The 24,549-nt window shown below is 49.6% G+C and overlaps 1 protein-coding gene across 8 annotated transcripts in view; it reads left to right on the forward strand.

The window, feature by feature from the left end:
- Positions 1 to 24,549, forward strand: part of ALPK2 (alpha kinase 2) — a 123,805-nt gene that overhangs the window by 83,922 nt on the left and 15,334 nt on the right. For all 8 annotated transcript variants that reach the window (XM_040478687.1, XM_040478692.1, XM_040478686.1 and 5 more), the window contains 7 exons: positions 1 to 2,364; positions 6,122 to 6,269; positions 8,758 to 8,885; positions 8,999 to 9,034; positions 12,079 to 12,353; positions 13,818 to 13,906; positions 19,345 to 19,562. The exon at positions 1 to 2,364 is cut by the window's left edge and continues 829 nt beyond it. In XM_040478687.1, coding sequence (XP_040334621.1) covers positions 1 to 2,364; positions 6,122 to 6,269; positions 8,758 to 8,885; positions 8,999 to 9,034; positions 12,079 to 12,353; positions 13,818 to 13,906; positions 19,345 to 19,562 — 3,258 coding nt within the window. The remainder of the gene's footprint in view (positions 2,365 to 6,121; positions 6,270 to 8,757; positions 8,886 to 8,998; positions 9,035 to 12,078; positions 12,354 to 13,817; positions 13,907 to 19,344; positions 19,563 to 24,549) is intronic.

The raw sequence follows: 24,549 nt of genomic DNA on the forward strand, positions 1-24,549 counted from the left end.
CCGGCCCCAGCAACTCAGGAGGCCTTGAGGGAAAACAGCCTCTACGTTCTGAGAAGAGCTCTTTTGTGCAGTTGGCAGAAGGCGGCAACGAGAGCCCCAGTAATGGTGGCCCAGACACCACAGACACATCAGCCAGGAATGGCTCAGGTGTAATGTCTCCTCGTGAGACGCCAACGACTTTCACTGCTCATCTGGAGGGTCTTCAAGTGGCCAGGGAGAGTGGGGACACATGGCTCCCAGTTACCATGGCCCCCAAAGTTCACCCAGCCAAATACCTCCCTGTTTCCATTGCCGAGAACAGTCTTGCAGATGAAAATATTCTCCACCTCACTTCTCATGCTCAGTTGGGTCATATTTTAAGTGATTCCAAAACCGAATCTCTAAAGGAGCCCTTTGGCATGGCTCCCCGTGGACCAGGAGTCCCCATCCACGTTCCTCGGCTCCCAGAGGTAGAGGGCTTCTGTAGCAGCCGCCCTCTCCAGACTGATAACCAGTCTGGGGATAAGAGCCTGACTGTGGACAGGGCAGACAATAGGAGCCTTGAAGAGGATTTCCAAGAAAAAGAAAGTGAAAGAACACAGAGGATCCAGCACGAGAGCTTACCCCCACAGAGTTTTCCTTCCGAGGGTGGTTTCCAAGAAAGGTGGCCCATGACAGCTGTTGCACAAGGGGCAATACACCCAGTGCCCTTGGACCACTTGTCGGCAAACTCCAGGGAGGAGAGCGGGCAGAGCTCAGACCTGGGGCCTACTGTGTGCAAGGTGGCCCACGCCACCGTGGAAGATGATGGTCAGGCTCTGAGCCACACTCCACCTCTCTCTGATATCTTCCTGGAAGGCTCTAGAGAGAGTGGGCCAGGACTTTGGAAAGCGGGCAGAAAGCTGAAGATTATAACTCTGGAAGCTCCCATTTCAGAAGACTGGCTCCCAAGACCACAGACGGGTTCTGAGTGCAAGGAGTTAGAAGCTGGTCCCGTAATTCCTGACAGGGTCTGGGCTCTATCTGAGGTTCTCAAGGCTCACAGTCCTCAGGCTGAGTCTGGCCCGGCCCTTGCTAATAACAGAGAAACCCATGTCAGTGAAAAACGCGCCAGCCGTGCATATTGGAGTAGCCTTTCTTCCCAGTATTTGAGCCAGCCCAGACTCCTGGAGTCATCTGTGGATCCTGTAGACGAAAAGGAATTACCCGTCACAGATTTGTCATCAGAGACTTCCAAAACCGGAGAGAAGGAAAACGTGAGTAATGTGAGTCAAAACCGAGAGGAAAACCAAATCAAGGATCATGCTGCCTTCCTTAAACAGTTTCTGACCTGCCCTAAAGTCGTAGAATCCTCTGTAGACCCCACTGATGAAGCAGGTGTGATGGTGTGCACCAGGGCTGGGACACCAGGGCCTTCTGAATCCACACCGGCTATCATCAGAGAGGAGAGCAAACTGAATGATGGGAACATGGGCCAGGGACTGGAAGTCCAGCCCACCATCTTGCAAGTCCCACGTCCTGACGAAGGTGGGGAAACCATTCCAAGTGGATGTGGAATAAGTAAAATACAAGAAGGCAGTAAGAGAAGCTTAGGGGAGGCTGAACAAAGTAAAAACAACAAAGCAGAACCTGTTTTCTCCACTTCACCTCCTTCTAACTGTCTTGCAGTGATGACTCATGCGTCTGTTGGCGTTGATAGTCAAAACTCCACAGGTCAAGTTCACGACGTCCCCGAGAATGATTTAGTTGAGCCCAGAAACCGCCAATATGCACGTTCTGACTCAAAGGAAAGGGAAGCTGTTGAGAGTGAGTGTGGGAAACCTTCACCCTCTTCCAGTGGTCTCGCTCCGTTGCCCTGTGCTTCATCTCCCAAAGGAAACACTGCAAACTTTTCATTAAGCCACACAATTCGGGAAGCTCAAAGAGAGGAGCCCCACACTGGGGAAACCAAGCATGCGAGTACCTCTGGCTCTCCAGCAGTGACCTTGGCATCTGGTTCAGGTGAATGTGCCTCGGAGAAAGCTCCTAAGATATTACAGCACCCATGTCAACAGGGCTCCAACCCGGGCTGTGGGAGAAGAACCAGGGAAGAGAATCTCGGTCACACGGCAACCCGGACCCTCAGATTCCCAAAAGCCCCACCAGCAGGGAGTGGCTCAGAGGAGGTCAAGAAGCCAGAAACCTCAGGGGGTGGACATTTAGCTGAGGGGGTAAAGAAGAAAATTCTGTCCAGGGTGGCCGCCCTGAGGCTGAGATTGGAAGAGAAGCAAAATGTCTTAAAGAGCTCAAGTTTTCTTAAAAAGATTCCTAAACTCGAAACACCGGCATCATGCACAGAGGAGGAAAAAGACGCAAAAAAGCCACCTTGCAAAAGAGAAGGGAAAGGTGAGGTGCTGTTGCTTTCTGTCGTTGGTAACGTTTGGGTTTGTGAACCAGATGTCTGGTGTCCTTCTGAGTCCTCTGCATTTAAGGTGAGGGTCCACTGGATAGGCATTGGTGGCTTGGCAGTGACCAAATGGTGGCCTGGCCTATATGCTCGTGGTTCTCAAGCTCCAGTGGCCTCAGCATCCCCTGCAAGGCTCGTTGAAATGCACATCGTTGGGCTTCCCCCTCCAGAGTTTCCGGTTCAAGGTGTGGGTTCGAGAAAGTGCGTGTCTAACAAGTTCCCGGGTGATCTGGAGAGAGAATCACTGAATAGGCTGCCTGTGGGTAGGTTGAAATCGAGGGAGTAGGATTAAGATGACTTTCTGTCTCATTACCCTTTAAAAAATATTTTAAAAGATAAACAGAAGCGTTCATCAGTGTCGCTAATTAGTATAATTCAACAGACCACACACAGCAAGCAGGATTTACGGAAGTAAACATTCAGGGATAATTTGGGAGCCTCTTTTTTAATTGGTGATTTTCATTAACAGCAGTTTACTTGAATCCCGGGTTTCCTTCCAAATTTGAGCGTAACGTTTCTTTCCAGCTCACCCTCCTCTTCATCTGAGTCGGAAGCGCCCTCTGAAACCTCCGTTCCAGGTTTCAGGCCACGTGAGGCTCAGGGCCCTGGCAATTTCAGTCACTTTTGTGCTGCGGGCGGCGCGGCCGCGGGCGCCGCGCGAGCCCAGATCCATCCCTTAACCCAAATTTTAGCCTCTTTCATTTCAGAGCTCTTTTTTCCCTTCCCACGGGCGGGACGAGTCAGAAGAGAAGACCCCGCAGTGAGGTCGTGGAGCTGCGTGTGGCAGAGCCCGACGCTGGGGCCCCCTTATACCCCAAAGTGTGGGGGGGGGGCAGGGCTTTTCTCCTTCCTGAGTGTCCGGACCTCCACACGGGCGCTCATTATTCCCAGCACACATCACCTAGGCCCTCAGCGCCCCCTGCAGCCAGGAGTAAATACAAAACTACCTTCTGAAGAGTTTTGGGGGGCATCCAACCAGTTTTCTAGTATACAGGTTTTAAAACCTGTTTAGGGGCGCCTGGGTGGCCCAATCGGTTAAGCCTCCGACTTCAGCTCAGGTCATGATCTCGCAGTCTGTGAGTTCGAGCCCGGAGTCAGGCTGTGTGCTGACAGCTCAGAGCCTGGAGCCTGCTTCAGATTCTGTGTCTCCCTCTCTCTCTCTGCCCCCCCACCCCGCTCACACACACACTCTCTCTCTCTCTCTCTCTCTCTCAAAAATAAACAAAAGTGAAAAAAAATTTTTTTGAAACTGCTTTAAAGACAACAGAGCAGTATTTTAAAAGATCTCTGAAGTGGTTTCAACCCAAAGGGAAATGTCTATTTGGAATCCTTGTCCGCGGTTATCCGAGTTACTATGGGAACACGGACTATCCGGAAAAGCAGAAGCTGGTGGAGTTTGCTCTCAGAGACTGCGTGGCTTCCCTGAGCACTGCATTCTGGGAGGGGAGCACTGTCACACCAGAGACCCCTTGGGGAAGGAGTCTGTGTGTGTGTGTGTGTGTGTGTGTGTGTGTGTGTGTGTGTGTGTTGGACAGAAGCACGTGACTCAGAGGACTCAAAGAAATAAAACTGAGTAACCTTTCTTGGGGACATTCACAGCTTTGTACTCACCTGGCGGGAGGGGGCTGTTCTATCCTTTCCCATCAACCCTTGACCCGAACGTGCACAGAAGAGGAACCTGGCCACACTGAAGGCTGTCCTTTATCCCCATTCCCCGTTCCATCCGATACAAACAGGGGTCCTTCCTAAAGCCCTGAGGCCTCTTGCTCAGAGACCCTCATTTCGCTTTGCTTCCCATTTTTGGCCCTTCCCTCTATCCTCCCAGGTTTCTGGGTTCAGAACTTCTAGTGGCCTGTGGACAGAGTTGGCATCCCCTTTAGGGACATTGGGGTCTCCACAAAACCATCCATGAAGACTGCCACCACATTGTGCTGGAAGGGTCCTTGAGGACTTAAGTTCCAGACGAGGAGGCGGGCTTGGGCAAGACTCTGGAGCGAGAGTCTGAGACTGTGGGCCTCAGTACCTAACGCAGCCAGCCGCGTAGGACCGAATAATCCGAAATGGGTTTTGCCATCACTAAACTTGGTATATCTTCTCTCTCTGCCATGATATTGTTAGTGTCTTCAGTTCCTCTCTAGTGGAGGGATTTGTCCCCTGAGCGGCTCATTAGTACTTCATGGGAAGAAAACAAGCTTTTTTTTTTTTTTTAATTTTTTTTTCAACGTTTATTTATTTTTGGGACAGAGAGAGACAGAGCATGAACGGGGGAGGGGCAGAGAGAGAGGGAGACACAGAATCGGAAACAGGCTCCAGGCACCGAGCCATCAGCCCAGAGCCCGACGCAGGGCTCGAACTCACGGACCGCGAGATCGTGACCTGGCTGAAGTCGGACGCTTAACCGACTGCGCCACCCAGGCGCCCCGAAAACAAGCTTTTAAATACATTGGCATCAAAGAGAGAGGAGAAGGCACATTTAACCCATCGACTGCTGCCCAGCAGTGGGATCTGAGGTAGTGGGGAAACAAAGCGTTGGCACTGGGGACTTCAGGCTTGGCCGGGGATCACACAGTGTTTGGAGTTACCACGGCTGCGGCGCTGTGGAGCTTGGCCTGCACGAGGACGGACACCTCGTTGCCAGGAACCCAGCCAAGTCATTCTGCCCACCTGGCGGGGCCAGCCATCTCGTCTCGTTCTGCTGTCTGTGCTGCTGCCCCGTGGCTGTCCCGAGGAATGACACACTCAGCTGGCCTGCAGTGCCCTGATCCCTGATGTTAAAAGACGATATTCAAGGAGCTCAGCCCAGCCTCCCCCCACCCCGCGCCCCACACACCAGGGAATTGTTTCCTGATTGATCGTGTTTCATTCAAGGAGACACGTCTGTCTCTTTTGCTGATGAAATCGCTATCAGACATCACTGCAATCCGCTCGAAGGGGAAAGATGGGGGAGAATTATTCACTAAATATTTTATTGTTGCTTTGCCTTTTATATCTGGGGGTGTAACCGTAATTACTTGGATAACCCGGATTTTGTCCTGCTCCCTAAGCCCCAGCTCTGATTTTGACCTGGATTACCTGGCGATCATTTAAATACAGCTCTATTTGGCTCAGGGTTTATAGACTAGGTATCCACAATCCCCAAGCCTCTTCTTTAAAAAAAAAAAAAAAAAAGCCTCTCACGTTCTACTTCATTTCGTGCATCCTAGATCTCACTTTAGGACTTTAATTTTTGTTAATGTTTATTATTTTTGAGAGAGAGAGAGAGAGAGAGAGAGTGCACGCGTGAGCAGGGAAAGGGCAGAGAGAGAGGGAGACACAGAATCCGAAGCAGGCTCCAGGCTCCGAGCTGTCAGCACAGAGCCCGACGCGGGGCTCAAACTCGCAAGTTGAGATCATGACCTGAGCCAACGTCAGACGCTTAAATGACTGAGCCACTCAGGTGCCCCACTTTGGGAGTCTTAAGTAATGAAAAATGAGATTTTTCTATTAGATTGATTTGCTCATTTTCTGAAAGTTTAGGCGAGTCACATCTTCCCTCAGACACTTGGTTTCCTCATCCATAAATTGAGGGGGATAATTCTCCCCATTCTTGGGATTGCTGTGAAAATTAAATGCGATAAAATGGGAAAGTCTTCTGGCCACTGTGAAACTCTCTGCCACCATTGTAAGAACACTGACCCGAAACTCTCTTGTTTCCAGCTCCGATATTACTAAAAAAGATCCAAGCCGAGATGTTCCCTGACCACTCTGGGAATGTAAAATTAAGCTGCCAGTTTGCAGAAATTCACGAAGATTCTACGGTCTGGTGGACAAAGGATTCCAAGTCAGTAGCCCAAGTGCAGAGAAGGTGGGACATTTGCCTGGTTACTTTTCATGGTTGTTGCTGGTTTCACAACGAAGTTCTAGAAGAAAATAGTGATAGGAAGTAAAAAGGAAAGTTGAAGCTGAAACCCCACTCACTTAAGTATCCAAGACAAGTAAGGAACGAAGACAGGGGTCTAGACAGGGAAAGCAGAGAAGGGTTCTTACTCAGGCTCTGCCACCCCCGAGTCTTGTGGCCTCAAAGAATCATGAAATGTGTCATGATGCTTTTAAAATCAGGGGAACATGATGGGGCACCTGGGTGGCTCAGTCATTTCGGTTTCTGACTTCGGCTCAGGTCATGATCTGACCGCTCGTGAGTTTGAGCCCCGTATCGGGCTCTGTGCTGACAGCTGGGAGCCTGGAGCCTGCTTCAGCTTCTGTTTCTGTCTCTCTGCCCCTCCCCTGCTCATGCTCTCTCGTGCTCAAATATAAAATGAAACCTAAAAAAATAACTTTAAATCAGGGGAACATGCCAAATCATCTTCTAGTCTGAGGTTCCACAGTCCCAGGATTATAGAGCTCTCTTCTGTTTGTGAATCTGTTTTTTCTCTTTCACAAATTCCTACTAGCCTGCCGAATTTCAAAGCTAAGAAGGAGACTCCAAGGGAAAAAAAAAAAAAAAAACAATCCATGAAGTAATAGAAAGGAGCAGGTATTGAAGGTGATAAGTAACCATTTCTGAGATGGGAAAAGCCGTGTATTTCTGGGGCCCTAGGTTAGAAGAGGAGAGGAGAGGAGAGGAGGGGAGGGGAGAGAGAGAGTGAGAACCATTGCCGAGAGTACCCGTGTGGAACAAAGCTGACGAATGGCTCCCTAAGCGCCTTGCTGGCAATAAATGCTTGTTCACGTGAGCCGTGGGCCATGGGCTTCACCCAACACACCTGAGGGAGTGTGGCTTATTCTAAAACAGATCACCTGGCTCAGTGGGCATAACTCAAGCCCCAGATGCTTCTTTCTGCTGAGGGAAGTCCCCGTTCAGCTCCCTGAGTCACGGGAGGTGTCCTGGCCCCTTAATCTCGTTGCAAGGAGCCTGAAAAAGGAAGAAAAATCGAGTTTTTTTGTATAACTAAATCAAATACGTTTGCTTGGAGCATACGTCTGGAAATTAGGTTCCAAATGCCATAGTGATGGCAGATTCGAGCTGTAATTTCTTTTTTTTTTTTTTTTCAACATTTTTATTTATTTTTGGGACAGAGAGAGACAGAGCATGAACGGGGGAGGGGCAGAGAGAGAGGGAGACACAGAATCGGAAACAGGCTCCAGGCTCCGAGCCATCAGCCCAGAGCCCGACGCGGGGCTCGGACTCCCGGACCGCGAGATCGTGACCTGGCTGAAGTCGGACGCTCAACCGACTGCGCCACCCAGGTGCCCCTCGAGCTGTAATTTCTATAACATCCCTCTAGAAAACCTAACTGGATTGTGACGGATGGAATGATGCCACGCAGCCTAAAACGTTGCCATTACCCTGCCTGTCTTATGTATGGCTTGGGAAGAATGATATATCAATGGAGAATAAGTGGCTTGGCTTAAGAAAAAAAAACAACCAAGACCACTCCCTAGAGCTTTATAAAAAGAAGCACTAATCATTCATTTAAAGCACTTTCTGTAGCTGTCAGCCAAGGGTAATTAACCAGTAGGGTTTTGGCAATCTTGCTCTGAGCTCAGACTTGGCATTTGAATCTTTTGGGTCCATTTTCCATTTGAGATGTCTTTAGAAAACCTAGCCTCCCTGTAGGGAGCATACGTTAGTAGGCCTGCCATTTACTGGTGACATGTGGCCTGGCCTTTACACTTGACCGACGTTGGCTTCATTTTGTCTGGGCAACACTGATTTGGGAGCACCCATTTGCCTTTTCTTCTTCTTCTCCTCCTCCTCCTCCTCCTCCTTCTCTTTCCTCACCACCACCACCACCACTGGTTTTTCTGTTCGTGGCACAGTGCCTGGAACTTAACAATTTGGGGCGGGTGGATGGATGGGCAGTATTCACTAGAAGAGTACCCTATTCAAAAACACCCTCAGCCATGGGTCCTTATTTACAGCAAAGACCCCCTTTCGCTTGTCCCGTGTTGTGTCTGTGTTTAGATTTTGTTTAGAGCTTTCAGGTCTCCCTCAAGCCCAGAGCACCTGGGTCAGTAACGTAACTGAGGTGAATTCTGAGCAGAAATGTTAATGACGGCCCCCAGAATTCACATTTCCGGTTCTTGGCTCTGCAGGTCACAGCCAAGGCTCCCAAATGGGTTTGATTCCTATTGCCTATTCGGAGAGAGGATGTTAAAGCAAACTTGCACCAATCATCCCCCACAGATAAAAATGAATTATGCAAACAGCTTATCGAGACCTTGTGCTTTAGCCAGCCCACTAGCCCCGAGTGTTAGGGCAGGGAAGCACCTGTTCCTTTCTCCTTAAGTGTGTTAGAAACATGCAGCTTCAGCACGAGGAAGCGTCCCAACATTCATGTCCCCTATTGCAGGGCAGACGACACCTCGGCTGTGTCCTTGGCCGTCGTCCAAGCCGGTCAGAAGGACCAGGGCATCTACCGTTGCTGCATCAAGAACAGTTACGGCAAAGCGACCGCTGAGTTTAACCTTACCGCTGAAGGTAAGCCTCAGCCTCTCCGTTTCAGGCGATAAACCACGAGACACCCCCGCCCCCGGCCCCCAGCCAGAATGCCCACGTGCACTGAAGACCCTCTCTTCTTTGTCTTCTTCTAGTTCTGAAACAACTTGCGAGTCAGCAGGATATTAAAGGTAAGCTGACCCGAGTTGGATGTCCAAGGACATGGGCCACTCCACAAAGCGAGAGCTCGCTCCTGGAATCAAGGGTTGAAACAATATCCCCATCGACGCTTCTAACCAAGTAGGGGAGAGCGCAGGAATGACTGGGAAATGAATGACAATTCATGAGCTATTTCAAGCTGGTGGCGAGGCCTGTAATAAGTGCGTGAGGCTACCAACATGCAGAGGTGTGGTATTTATGAAAGATCAGACTGGGGCGCTCAGTTGTTGAGGATGTGTCGGTGGGGGCCTTGGGGTCAGACTCCTTTCTTGAAGCCTCAGGCTTGCGTCCAGCCCCTCCGCAGTGGGTTTTCAGCATCTGGCACTGACACAGCCTGGTTTGTTGCTTCGGTTTACTTCCCAGTTTGACTCACTAAGCAGATTCCAAAGACAGTCAGGTGTCCTAGGAGAACCCCATTCCTTCACATCTTCATGGAAATGAAAGATGAGTTTTGGTGCTTTCCTTTGGCATTTTGGCACTGGTCCCGGTCCCCTTGATCTTTCGGATGAAGAAGCCTCAAATAACTTCCTTATCACCTTTCTTATTTGGTGATAAACATTTTATTAGTTGAATTCTCCCGAGGAGGAACAAATAACATTTTACAGGCTGGGCTCTAATTAAAAACTAATAAAACCCAGCTCGTGGGAAAGCCCAAAAATGAATGATGGTTCAAATAAAACACAAGCTAGCACAATTTAATGATCGCACATGGGGCTTTCAAAGGAAAGTCCTAAGATTTATTTTTTCCCTTTCACTGTTTTATCTTTGTTAAGTAGACTTTCTGTTGGAAATTATAGACAAGATTGTTAATTATACCCAATACAGTACTATAGAAAACAAATTACCTTCTTCTTTCTAAGCACACAGTCGGAAACAACTTTTGTATTAAATCTGATGCATTTTTTAAGCACTCAGTGCGGTTGTTGTTGTCAATAATAATTGAGTTTTAGAAATTTGGGGATTTTGAAGGAGAATAGAATGGGATAAATATAATTCATATTTATTGGGCTGTATACATAAAACACTTCCTATATTCTTTAAGTGGTATTAGGGGCCAAATTGTTAAAATGAAATCATTTGTGCAACTAGAATTAAGAAGATTTGGGTTATATAAAAAGCATCCCTTTTTCTAAGTGATCCAGTTTTTGAATTTAACTTAAAAAAAAACCTATACTCTTCTCTGTAAATTAATTTTCTTTCTAGTTCTGTCACTAAAGATGAAATCTATGATAAATAATCTCTTCAAATTTGCCTGGGGGGCTCCGTCAGTTAAGTGTCTGACTTTGGCTCAGGTCATGATCTCCCGGTTCATGGGTTCGAGCCCCGCATTGGGCTCTGTGCTGACAGCTCAGAGCCTGGAGCCCTCTTCGGACTCTGTGTCTCCCCCTCTCTCTCTGCCCCTCCCCCGCTCATGCTCTGTCTCTGTCTCTCTCTCTCTCAAAAATAAATAAACATCAGAAACATTTTTTTTTTTAATTTGTCTGGGACAGTGTCCCAATTACCTGCCTGTTCCCCTGCTTCTCCCCCATAGATCTTTCTAGAAACCTGGGACAGGTTACTTGGCCTGAGGCTCCTGCTCACCATCATGAAATCCTGGAGGATCTTCCTACACACGCTCTTTCCACAGGCATCTTCGGCACTTTTTCTTTTTAGAGATGATAGAGAAAGAGAAAGAGAGAGAATCCTAAGCAGGCTCTACACTCAGCACAGAGCCCAACACAGGGCTCAATCCCATGACCCTGGGATCATGACCTGAGCTGAAATCAAGAGTCTGACATTCAATCCACTGAGCCACCCAGGCACCCCCAGCACTTTTACTGTTTGAGTCCCCCTCCCTTTCTTTCTTTCTGCCAATAACGAGGCCTAGTTGTTCATCGATACTCTTGGACAATAATTTTCATCTCTGTATACCTTTAGTAGCTCGCTTCAGTCACTGGCTGCTCTTCAAACACGTGACCTGAAAATATTTTTAAAAGCGGAGAAAAATGTTTCTCTAAAGAGTCTAAATAGAAACGCGAAGTGAGATTTTCACACACAACCCGTGATTTCTTTCTTCTTTTAAACATTCAGAAAGATGTGAGTCTTCATCGACTTCGAGGATTAAAGGGCGCTAAAGAACTCTAACCAAACGGATTTCGTTGAAAGCTGTCTTCTTCTCTTCTCTCAGCCCACCAGAAGGCTGACCTGTTCATCTCTAGGTTAGAAGGGAACCTTCCGATTGCATCCGTGGTCACCTGAAACGTGGAGAATCCGCTATGAGAAAACCCGGTGCTAGAAAAAAATAATTCTACTTTTCTTTTTACACATAAATCCAAAATAATTAGGCTTTTGTTTTCAGTGTCTCCTCAGAGGAGGTTCTTTTTAACTGTTTTGTCCTTGCCTACCTATTTCTTATAGCTACCACAGACATTCTCAACATGGGGAAATGGTATTGCCCCCGAGAAGACAAAAATTGGTTCTTGAGGAGGCAAAAAAACTTACTCTGATTGTGTGTGAAGCACAGATATACACACATAAACGGATATACAGGACCTCTGTGGGATTGAAATTTATGGGGGGCGGGGATCAATTAAAAAAAAAGTCTGAAAAGACTCCTTTCAGGGGGCAGCCATGAGAAAAAGGGCTGAGAAACTGATCTGTCACGTCTTATCGTTGGTTCCTCCTCCCCCCTCCACACTTCAGCTTGCCTTCAGTTACCTTTCGTGGTCCTGCCTGTATTTTCCAGATCTGTCTAAACTTCTTTTCCTGGTCTCCCCAGTTTCGCCCTCACCAGTTTTCTCCCCTCTCCAGTGCGATCCACTGGAGCCTCATACCGATCTTCCTGCCTCCTCGAGGACTTGTCCCCCCTCCTTCTCATCTTTGAGCTGTGCCTCTCTCTGTTGGGAGTTCCGTGTGGTCTCCCCTCCAGGTTCTACAGGCCAGCCTCGTCCTCGTCCCTGTGTGGGAACAACCATGAGCCAAGAAGCAGGATGGGGGCCGGGATATTCTGTCCAACTAAAGGTGAGGTGTGTTTTAGGATGTGAAGAGATTGAATTCAGCCAACTCATCTTCAGAGAAGACTTCCTCAGGGACAGCTACTTTGGGGACCACCTGCGAGGTCAGATCGCCACGGAGGAGCTGCACTTTGGAGAAGGGGTCCACCGGAAAGCCTTCCGCAGCAAAGTGATGCAGGGCCTCATGCCCGTCTTCCAGCCCGGCCACGCCTGCGTGCTCAAGGTGCACAACGCTGTTGCCTACGGGACCAGAAACAACGATGAGCTCATCCAGAGGAACTACAAACTCGCTGCCCAGGTGGGTCCACCTGCCCTACAGAGTCACGTGGGGTGTGAGGGGGGACCCACGAGAGCCTGAGATGAAAGTCAGACTCAGAATTGTTGGGAGTGTCTCCAAGAGGGTGTTTCTCTCCCTTTGGGGTGTGGCTGTAAGGGAGCCCCCGGATCAAGCCCCAGATGCTGGGAACCATGTCTGAGTTCTCGGGGTAATTTCTTGCCCTCATGCCAGCCGGATGGGACTCACCCTGTGTCTGGAGGCCCCTCACCGGCTCTGACCTGGGCTGGGATCATTTCTGTTTCTAGGAAGCCCCATGAGGTCCTTGAGTCCACTCAGACACGGGATGATGTGGAAGGTGGGGGGGGGGGGGTCCAAGCTACAGGGGATGCCAGGATTCCCAAGCATCCCCGAGGGCATAGTTTCTAGATTCTTGTTTACTTTATGGAAGGGGGTGGGCTATATTCAGAGGGGGCAGCGGTGTCCTATTTCTTGCCTTCCTGAGTTTGGGTCAATGTTAGCCTATAAGCTATGAAGGGAGACCGATCCAAGGCTCTAGCTAAGCTCCCGTCTCCCTGTGTTATTGAGTCACAGAACCTTGAGACAAGAAGAGAACACGGGCTTCCCTCCCTGCCTCCCAGTTTGGTCTGTGTATTTCACTCTTGACACCAAGAGTATCGAGAGCCTGACCCAGAGCAGTGGCCAAGCCTTCAGGACAGCTGGGTCTAGCTCTTTCGCAAGCTAGGCACCCTTCTAAAATTATTACCTATAAAATGAATAGGTTATACTTCAGTGAATCTCTCAGGTGCCATCAAGCACTAGCCCTCCAGGATTGTCTTAGGTATGGTGAGGTCCGGTGGGACTTGGGGCCCATGAAGGCAGCCCCTCTTTTGAGTACAGAGTTTTGCCAGTCGTATTCCTTCCTCCTCCAAGTCAACCCTTCTTTTTTCTTTTCTTTCACTATGTATTTTTTCCATCTCAAGTACCATCTGGTCCAGTCAGGGAAAGCCCCCAGCGTCCACACTCTCTCTTGAAAGACCCCACTGAGTAGAAAGCAGAATCCAGTTTGCCCTTTCCTAAGCCAACAGTGTTGCCAAGGTGTTGGCTACCCACAACTCTAATTACACCTTTGAAGAAGAACTTCAGATGGGAGAGCTCAGCACACCCCGAGCTGTGCCCGACATCCTGCCATGGGGCCAGTCCCCTTAGCCCAGGATGAATTTCAGCCATGTGCGTTCTAGAAATTTGATAGTTCAGGACGCCTGGTCCTAGAAACCACTTGAGCCTTACCTGGATAGTTCCTTTGAGTCTCAGAGTTCTCTGCAAGTGGACAACTCGAGTCTGCAATAATTGTTGCTTCTGTGCCTGCAACCAGGGGGTGGGTTGGGGAATCCATTGGCTTGACTTACTGGGAAGTCTGATTAGCTTTACCGGCAACCCTGAATTTCTTCTACTCACTTGTCTTTCCCTTGTGTTTGGGTGATGTAGGAATGCTATGTCCAAAATACTGCCAGATACTATGCCAAGATCTATGCTGCCGAAGCACAGCCTCTGGAAGGCTTTGGAGAAGTGCCAGAGTGAGTGTGTTTACTGTCTCTTGTATTATCACCCTGGTTTCTTGGGGACTTGGAGGGATGAGAGGGTGAGAAGGACCAGTGGGACAAGCATTTTGCCTGGTCTCTCTTGTCTGGAAGCCATGAGGCCACACTGGGCTGCTATCCTGTTCCTCTCTAGGTTGCCAGAGGCATATAGAGAGATACTTGATAAATATTCTTTAAATCGATGGATGGATGGATGGATGGATGGATGGATTTGATAAATGTATCACAGTAAATAGAAAATAATTCGATAGAAATAGAAAATGAATTTGATAAATGTAGCACGTTAAATAAAAAGTAAAGAGTATCTACTTCATGGCAAACAATAAGCAAAGAAAAGAGAACACAAGAATATCACAAAACAATTACCCTATGATGAAAATAAAATATGGTGCCATGTCTACGAAGAATGAATTGGGTATCAGGAGCGTAGGAACACAGTACCCATTTCCTGGAACCCTACAGAGATAGATTACAGTGATTACTTTTATCCACTCATTGGCTAAATATTGACTGAGTCATGCGGATTTTTGGGTGTCTGGAGCTTCTGGTTATTAGTGGGTTTATCTGGTCGAGATCATGTCTAAGTGGGAAGAGAAAGAGCCAGGACACGTTGGAAATTTCAGACACAACAGTCATTTATGTATCAGTAGAAACTGGAAGAGGAAAGAAGGAAGGAATCGTTTCTTACATTGACCCTGTGGACTCACAATGGGGGAAAATACTCTCCCTGAGGTGGGGTGTTGGGCATATTATATATAAAGTCTACTGCTTTCCGCTCTTTGCCAAGAGATGCTTAGCATACTTAGAACACAAACATTTCTCAGCAACTTCAAGAAAAATGAACATGCTGCAGAGAAAATACACAATTGCTTTTCTGTTCAATCCACTCAGGCAGCAATCCGGAGTGAGTTATAGTTTTGTGTTACAGGAACTTGTGCATTCTCTGTCTTCTCCGGCCCCCTTTATATGGTCCCTAACCCTAGAATTCTTCTCCAGGAGGAAGAGGGTCAACCAGGTGAGCTGTCCACAATGCACAGAGCCCTCTGGTTTTGTGTGGCTTGACCCTACAGTTTGGGGGCTTTCTCAAGAAAACAGCACAAACTTATGAATAACAAAGATTGGCGAAGGGACTTGGAAAGGGCCTGTGCGTGTGAGGGACACGGGCTAATTAGCATCATCGGCGCCCCCACAAATGTGCCACCGGCCTAAAGATAGATTAGGACATCTTGCTACGTAAACACCTTTCCCTTCCATGCAGTGGAAGAGTTTTGTGGGTGCCTGAATAATAACAAACATACGGAAGGATAGGGGTCCTCACAGAGGCCTCTGCTCCCAGTTCCATGTTCACTGAATCAAGATCAGAGGATTCGACACCAGGAAACACGCACATACACACACACACACACACTGCCTTCTTCAAGGCCTCTACACTTGAGCCCATGTGAGAAAAGATGAACGCAAGCAGATTTTAGAGGAGATAGCCCCTGAGTGTGATTGTGTACGTGTCAACGTGGGAGGATTCAGATGCTTATCAGTTTCAAGATGCTTCTGTGTGCAGGGACCACCAAGACGCTTCCACCTGGGCGTGGCGGTGAAAATGGGGGACAGAACAGTGGTGGGGGCATCAGGGCTGGCCCCCAGAAGAAGAGGCCCATGAAAGAGGAGGTCCAGAGGCTGGATGTGGTGAGACCAGTCGGAGAGGTGTTGCTACAGCCCAGGGAAGGGGCAGTGGAGGTAGAACGTGACCACTGGCCATGGGGAGTTTGAGAGGAGAGAAAGGGCTCTTGGGATATTATGTTGATACTTGCATAACAAGAAAGAAAACCAGTATCTACAAATCTTGGTTGATAAGTTTCAAAATATAATAATAATTGAATTCAATTCTTTAGTATATAAGTTTACTAATGAGAAGAATGGAATTCTTTTTTTTTTTTTATTTTTTTAAATGTTTATTTATTTTTGAGAGAGAGGCAGAGCACAAGTGGGAGAAAGGTAGAGAGAGAGGAGACAGAATCCGAAGCAGGCTCCTGGCTCTGACCTGTCATCACAGAGCCTGATGCGGGGCTTGAACTTACAAGCTGTGAGATCATCATCTGAGCCGAAGTCAGAAGCTTAACTGACTGAGCCACCCAGGTGCCCCTGGAATTCTTTTTTTAAGTAACAGTTTGCTAACTTAAAAAAAATTTTTTTAATGTTTATTTATTTTGAGAGACAGAATGTGAGCAGGGGAGGGGCAGAGAGAGAGGGAGACAGAATCTGAAACAGGCTCCAGGCTCTGAGCTGTCAGCACAGAGCCTGACATGGGGCTCGAACCCATGAACTGCGAGCTCATGACCTGAGCCAAAGTTGGTCGCTCAACTGACTGAACCACCCAGGCGCCCCATTTTGCTAACTTTTTAAAGCAACTTTGCTTACCCTTGGGGTTCAGAGTTAGTGTTCCCCTCTGATCACATCAATTCCAAATATTCGTGTGTGAAAACCATTCTTGGCTTGTGGGCTGTAAAGAGGCATCGGACCGGAGTTGGCCCACAGGCAATGGTTTGCGGACCCTGTGCCTCTCCGCAGTGAGTAGCAGCCGAGGCGGATTCAGGCACATCCTTCCACGAGCTCTGATACGATTTCTTCCTTGCTCAGTGATGAATGGGAATGACCAGCTGTGACTTCACATCCTGCTCGGTGCAGAGTAGCTGTGTTTGGGGGGGTGGCAGTGCGTCCCTGGGGTGGAACTCAGGGAGAAGCGTCAGGAAGCTTCAGTTCAGGTAGGGTGAGGGGGAAGCGGGGACCAGGAGGAGCGGCTCAGGTTGGCTTGTGTGCGTGCGTGAGTGAGCAGGAGGGACACGAAGCTAGGGGCGATGCTCCCCCGCTTTGCTCCCCCGCTTCGCCTCCTACCAGCTTATTTCTACTCGGTCTTTACCACTCGCGTGCCGCTGCACTGCTCCTGGAGAGCCTGCTGCCTATCTTCCTTAGTTAAGAGTAGGGAGCTGGAAGCTTCTCCACGGTGCACCCTTCCCAGCGGTTGTCCCTGCAAAGCAGGGACCGTGTCTCTTTCATGTTCGCTCTCCTGGTGAGGTTTTTGAGATTCTGGCACAAGCTGTTCAGTAGACGCTGTCGGATGAACGGAAAGGGAGGGTAAGTCGCCAGCCACTGAGCCAGGAGTTGGGGGACATGTGAGCGGTTCAGTTTGGGCTGTGTTAGATTTGAGATCCCTAGGAGACATCGATCGGAGACAGAGAGGAGGAGGCTGGAATGTGAGTGGGGGAGAGGGGAGAGGTCTGGATGGAGATTTCAGGGTGGAAATTGTCGACATACAGACCGCATTTCAAGCCAGGAGGTCACTAGCCGGTGTGGGCAGAGACAGGAGAGCCGTCCCGGGGCGTGTCAGAGGTTGGGGAGAAGTGAGAAGCCAGTGAAGGAGCCAGGGAAAGAGGAAGCAATGAAGCAGGAAGAAAACCAAGAGGAAGGGAGTTTCTGGAAGCAGTGGGAGGGGGACTCCGAGAGATCAGCCGTGTCAGGCGCCCCTGAGAGCAAGTAAGACGAGGGCCGAGAAGAGAACGTTAGACTCTGCAACACAGAGTCTGCAACACAAGCTGCTGGTGCCCTTGACCGAAGCTTCCTTAGTGGGAGAGCATCTCTGAGTGGGTTCAAGAGACAAAGGGAGGGGAGGGATGGCAGACGGTGAGTCTGCAACTGACCTGGGTTTTGACGTCAACTGAGTCAGTAGTTGAGTGGGTTATGGGCCCCACGGGCTGCCCGGAGCTATTTCAGCAAGTCGCTATGCCACTGGCAGTGAGTCGGTTTCCCAGAGGAAAATGGGACGCACGAATGTGGGGAATGCTTGCTAGAGCCACATCCTGGGGCACCAGAGGGGTCGGGCAGATCCAGGGCACCAGCGGAAGAAGTGGTTTGGGGTGGGGGGGAGCCAGGAGGCTTCGTCCACAGTGGGGGAGGGGAGGGGAATATACGGGCACAGACCGAGGAGGCGGGACCGTGCAGCTCTTAGAAGCTGTCTTCTTACTGTTGCAGCCTTCACAGTAAAACAGGAAGCGAGGTCATCAGCTGAAAGTGAGGTTGGGGAGGAGGTGTGGGCAGTCAGAGGAGGGAAGAGCAGGTTTGACATAGTCATGGTGGTGGTGGGAGGGTGGGGTGACCGTGAACGGATTGTGCTGACAGCCACATTCAGGATCTGATCACTTCTCCACTGGAGCTGCCTTCACGACCGGGCGGCCTCCTCACCGGCCTCCCTGCTCCTGTCCTTACTCCTGCACAGTCCCGTCTCCACAGGGTCGTCTGCAACACAGACGTGTGATAACGGCAATCCTTTGTCCAAAACCGTCCGGTAGCTCCTCATCCAAAGGGATGTAAAGGGGAGAGTTTTTCAAACGGCCTTCCAGACCCCACAAGGTCTGGCTTCCTATGCCCTCCCTGGCCTCACGCAGCTACTCCTGTCTCCCCTTTGCTGACTCTACTCCAGTCACACACTGGGCCCTTGCTGTTCTTAGAACACACCCAGAATGCTCCTGCCCCGGCCTTTTCCCTTTATTGTTCCTTCTACTTAGAACGCTCTTCCCATAGATGCCCTCACGGCTCCCTAGCTCCCTTCCTACAGGTCTCTGCTCAAACGTTCTTCCTTAGCAAGGCCTCTCTGATCTCCCTCAGTCAAATAGCAGCCCTTCCCTGACCCCTGCGCTCCCTAGCGCTTTTTCACTGCTTTGTTTTCTCACGTAGCACACGTACGTATTTGTTGCCCGATCCTTGCGGGGTGCCTGGGTGGCTCAGTTGGTTGAGCGTCGGACTTCGGCTCAGGTCACGATCTCGCGGTTTGTGAGTTCGAGCCCCGCGTCGGGCTCTGTGCTGACGCCTCGGAGCCTGGAGCCTGCTTCAGATTATGTCTCTCCACCTGTCGGCCCCTCCCCTGCTCATGCTCTGTGTCTCTCTGTCTCTCAATAATAAATACACGTTAAAAAAAATTAAATGTAAGGTCCTTGAAAGCAGAACCCCTGTGTTCTTCACTGTTTTCTGGAACGGCATCTGGAAGACTGACCTGGAAACCACTGAATAAGTATTTGCTGACTGAATGGAAGGGAGGAAGGGAAGAAAAGGATATGATGGGTGGACACATGGCTGCCGGGCCACTGAGATATGACTGTAATGAAAACATTCGTTTGTACGTGGGCAATTAAACTCCACCCCCCAGGAGGAGTTTCTGACCAACTCTAGGAACAAATGAAAACCAGAAATACATCTTTTCACCTGTTGAACAATCATTGTGGTGAGGGGTTAGCCTACATCTAAGGGGACCCAGGGATTGGTTCCGCAGCTCCCTGCTAATCCAAGTGAAGACAGAACACCACCCCCCCCCCGCCTTTGTTACCACCTGAGAATGTGACGTGTGCCCATGCTGTCTTTTCTTCCAGGATAATCCCTATTTTTCTTATCCACCGACCGGAGAACAACATCCCTTATGCCACAGTGGAGGAGGAGCTGATTGGAGAATTTGTGAAGTATTCCATCCGGGACGGGAAGGAAATAAACTTCTTGAGAAGAGAATCAGAGGCTGGTCAGAAGTGTTGCACCTTCCAGCACTGGGTATACCAGAGAACGAGCGGCTGCCTCCTGGTCACGGACATGCAGGGTGAGGAAAGCAGCCTGCCCCGGGCTCCAGGGATGCTGTGGACCTGGAATGTTCCTGGGGATGTGGCCAGGGGGAGGCGGGGAGGTCTGCTGCATGTCTTTAAGAGTCTTTACCAGCAGAGGGTGTTACTAATATCTCATCAGAAACAGGGTCTGACAGGGGTGCCTAGGTGGCTCAGTTAGTTCAGCATCTGACTTCAACTCAGGTCGTGATCTCATGGTCCATGAGTTCAAGCCCCACATCGGGCTCTATGCTGACAGCTCAGAGCCTGGAGCCTGCTTTGGATCCTGTGTCTCCCTCTCTCTGCCCTTCTCCCACTTGTGCTCTGTCTCTCAAAAATAAATAGACATTAAAACACACACACACACACACACACAAACAAGGCCTGACAAAGGAATCTGAAATGACCAGCCAAATGGAGTAAAAAAGTACATTTTAATTCATGCCAACAATGCTTTCCTATTACCACAGGCAACTAAAGATTGGCTTTATTGTTATGTCCTCAACAGGTGCAAGTCAGAAGTATTTATGAAAATCTGGCTGTTCCAAAAGACAGATTAAATTGTTTTTTAATTTTTTTAATTAAAAACTTAAAAAAAATTTTTTTTTAATTTTGAGACAGAGAGAGAGCAAGTGGGGGAGGGCAGAGAGGAAAGGAGACAGAATCCCAAGCAGGTTCCGCACTGTCAGCGCAGAGCCCCACGTGGGGCTCGAACTCATGAACTGTGAGATCATGACCTGAGCCGAAGTCAAGAGTTGGACACTAACCGATTGAGCCAGCCAGGTGCCTGATAATTCATGGGTAGTAGGTGAGAGGGTCTTTCACGGTTCGGTTTAGATTTCAAGCTCCCCTAGCTCATTTACGGCACCTTGAATTTGTATACAAACTGATGGGAGTGCATTTGTCGCATGCAGTGGCGTTATCATAATTAGGTTACCCGCAGAGATGGCCGTGAGCCAAGTTGCGGTTTGGGGTCCCCCAAGAGAGGTGCCATGTTTTTAGAGGTTACCTCTCAGGAGTTGGGCAAAGATTGGACCTCTATTTGGGTAAGGTGAATCCTTCACTGCCACAAATGTCCAGATACTAATATTTGGGACAGCATCCCAGGAAACACCTAGGAGAGTGCAGAAATGTGACAGGCCGTGGGAAGGTGGCCAGTAAGGTCCCTTAGAATACGACCAGTTCCCTCTGTGGGTTGCTGAAGCTCATGCCTGCTGGGGAGACGCTGGGAGCCTGTGCAGAGCACGCTTCTCGGAACTGTCGCACCCAAGGAGCGAGGGACTGGGGGTATTTGCACACCCACTGCCTGTAGCTACCAGTGGAAGGGTAGTCCTGGCGGGGGTGTTAATTCCTCTGCACTTGCCACCTGCACGGGGACAAGCCAGGCTGAGCAAAGCAGGCTCCCGTGATCAGAGAAAGTTCTCAGGCAAAGAAATGCTGGTGGCCCGTGGAGGTGGAGCCAGTGTGCACGGAAACAGGGTGAGGGCACTGGGTGGGGCAGGAACGGCTTCTACCACAGGGGGTTTCCTTTTCCTCTTCCTTTCCAAATAATCATGCCGTGAAGAAAAATCCGAACTATAATTGCATGCCCACTGTAGGTCAGACGTGGTCACACACGAGGATCTCAAGCTCTACCTAGATCATGGTGCTAAAGAGCGAGACCGCATCTGGGTTCTGTCCCCTCCGCCCCCCGCCGGCCCCCAGCTCGCTAGCTCTTAGCCTTGGGCAGATTACTCACCTCTGTGCCTCAGTGCTTTACACGTGGGGTTGTTGTGAGCATTAAATAGAATAGTAAACTTTTGGCACAGCACTGCCGCATCATGAGTGCTCCCCATTTATTTTAAATTTTTATTTTGAAATAACCAGAGACACAAGAAGTTGCAAAAATGTTCAGAGAGTTCCCCGTGTGCCCTTCACCCAGCTTCACCTACTGTTAACGTCTTACGTGACTCTCGTTCAGTGTCAAAACCAGGGGACTCGCACTGGCACAATAGAATTAACTAGGCTATGCACCGTGCTTGGAGGTCACCAGTTTTTGTATGTCTTCATTTTTTCCGACGACTTTTGTGCCATCTTCATAATGACCCTGCAAAGCACATTATGATCCCATTTTGCAGATGAGAAAACAGAGGCTCAGAGACGGTGCTTTAATTGCCTGCTGTCACTCTGCTAATAAGCAGAGGGGTCCACGACTCCACCCCTGTGCTTTCTGACTCCAAAACCCAAGCTCTTTCCACTAAACCACAAATCTGCCAATTTGCAAGAGATTGGCAAGCGTCTCCTGATGTTACAGCTTCCAGCGAAGAACTTCTTGAAGACCAGCTGGGAAATGCAATGCTACAGTCTCGCAGATGGGGCCAGTCTGCATATTGAAGGCAGTCATGTCTGCTCACTTTCTGAAGAGACTTCACTGCCACATGCACACACACACACACACACACACACACACACAGTCTTAATACACAGCTCTCTATTCTCATTAGACACTGGCTGTGCAATTCTTGATGGCCCCTCCATCTTTTCTCCTTCAGAGTTAATTTCGCGATAAATATCGTTCTTCTGGTGAAAAGCAACACCCTGGAGCTTCATGCACAGCTAGTTTCGCTTCCAGGCACTTGTAAACAAGTGTAGTGAAACGTTACGTCTCTCTGTAAGTGACATGTGCGGTTTAATGTGTTGGCACAGTGTATCATAACAATGTTTATTTACTCTCTGCTTCTGAGGAAAATCTCTCTCTAGTCATCATTGCTGTGCACAAGGTAGCACATGCATTTTCTAAATAACCTGTGCATTTTATAATTTTACTGAGACACTGGAATTAGGATGGAAAAACTAAACAAAACCCCAAGCAAACCCGAACTCAACTATTACCTTCTTGGACTCTTTTTTTTTTTTTTTAACATTTATTTATTTTTGAGACAGAGAGAGACAGAGCATGAACGGGGGAGGGTCAGAGAGAGGGAGACACAGAATCTGAGACAGGCTCCAGGCTCCGAGCTGTCAGCACAGAGCCCGACGCAGGGCTCGAACTCACCGACCGCAAGGTCACGACCTGAGCCGAAGTCGGCCGCTTAACCGACTGAGCCACCCAGGCGCCCCACCTTCTTGGACTCTTAAAAGCTATCCCCTGCCTGGTTGGGCTTGCTTGTTGACAGGATCGCCGTGGGTCCTGCCAGCTTGGGAGTCAAAGTCCCGCCTGTGATTTGGTCTTGGGATCTGCCCGCTGCTGGGACCAACCACTAAGGTTCCTAGGAAGCTGTCGCCCAAAAGACCCAAGAACTCACGTTCTGGAGAACAAATTTCTGATGCCGCCTACTTCCTTCCTTCCACCGGAAACAGCCTGCAGATGACCGTTATCCCCAACTGGACTTCAAATTATTTTCCTGTAGACGCATGGATAGAATTGCTGGCACATCATTAAACCGAGAGAGAGAGAGGTTTCCTTTTCAAAATTTCATTCTGGTTTTCTAAACTGTAAGTGACAGCTGGTGATCGTGAGAGGCAGGAAAGGCAATGCTCACGTTCAAGGACCCTTGTGCCAAATAACTTCTTAAAATTGGCCCTCCGTGCAGCGCGGAGCTGTGATTTTTAAATACGGCTTTCCACAAAAACAAGATATCCAAAGAGGGTTTTTACAGTTTGGTGTCTTTATTTATTTATTTATTTGTTTGTTTATTTATTAAAAAGCACAGTCCCTGTAATAAAGGCGATGTGCAGCATTTCTGCATACGTTCTAGTTGTTCGCAGCTTTGAAAGAATGAGGTGAAGTAGTCGCCAGCTGCGAAAGAGCCTTTGAACTTGCCCGCTGGCTCTCCCAAAGTGCCGTGTCTGATTTAGCTCACAGGTGCACTGCAGAAAAGCGCGTTGCTTCTGTCTGCCTAACCGGCCTGCATAGCAGCATGGCCTGGATTTCTGCCACCTCCGGGCACATGCTACTGCGTCAGAGCATTAACCCATTAGGTTTCCTTTCCAGGGCCCCAGAAAACCGCGCTTCTGGGAGTCGAGACCCACGGAGCTAGGTTGCCATCACGTCTAACCTCAGGGTTGGCTTCAGAGAAGATGGTTGCCTGTTCCCTTGGCCACAGCCCAGACTGGTTTCCGTGTGGCCGGGCCTCTCAGTGAGCAGGGCATCTGCTGGCCATGGGGGATACAGCAATCACAGTCCTGGATAGGATAAGAGTTAGGGGCAAGAGAGGAGGAGGCAAGCCAGACAGACTGGTCGGTGGCCCCGTGGACCCCAGGCCCTGCCATAGAAGGCCTGTGACTAGATTGCGTGAGTGAGCGTGAGGAAGAGGTCCGCTAAATTGGACCAAGTGCCCGTAGCCATCAGCCTAGAGAGACAGTGGCTGAATTGGTTCCTGGTGTGGCAGGGAGAGTCGGGAAAGGCCAGAGGCCACCCACACTCCGGGCACCGGAAAGGGGCGTCTTCCTCCAGATCTGGGAGAGGTTGAGGACATAGAGTGAGCTGGGCGTGCTCACTCCACTGCCTCTTGTCTGGGGAAATTTGTCCCAGAGCGTGCCTCTTCTCCACTTCCGTGTGCTTGGATTCCAGCAGGGATAATGTGGCTCTTTGCTGAACCAGAGAGGAAGGCTCCGGCAGCTGTTCTGGTTGTTTGGCTTTGGTAGCCGGCCCTGCCAACAGGTGAATGGAGTGAGGTTAGGAGAAGCGTCAAAGGGTTGCGCCACGGGTGACACGCGTCAGCATCTCCAGACCAGTGGTTAAAAGCCTACACGTAGCTCGGGAGTGTTTCCCCCAGGCCTAAAGCCAACCCAGAAAATCTTCCGTCCTCAACTGGGAGACCATCTTCACGGAGATGGGAAATCCCATATCTGGAGCTGGGCTTTGAACTGAACAGATGCCACCTTGAACTTTCTCACTGCCGACCTCACCGGGCCCCCCCCCCCCGCCCCCCCCCCCCCCCCCCTGCCCCGGCTCCCCGGCTTCCACTTTCGGGGAAGAAGTGGAGCGGACTGCAGCCCTGACCT

The sequence above is a fragment of the Herpailurus yagouaroundi genome, unplaced genomic scaffold, assembly GCF_014898765.1.
Source record: "Herpailurus yagouaroundi ecotype Mexico unplaced genomic scaffold, PumYag 142, whole genome shotgun sequence".
NCBI lineage: Eukaryota > Metazoa > Chordata > Mammalia > Carnivora > Felidae > Herpailurus > Herpailurus yagouaroundi.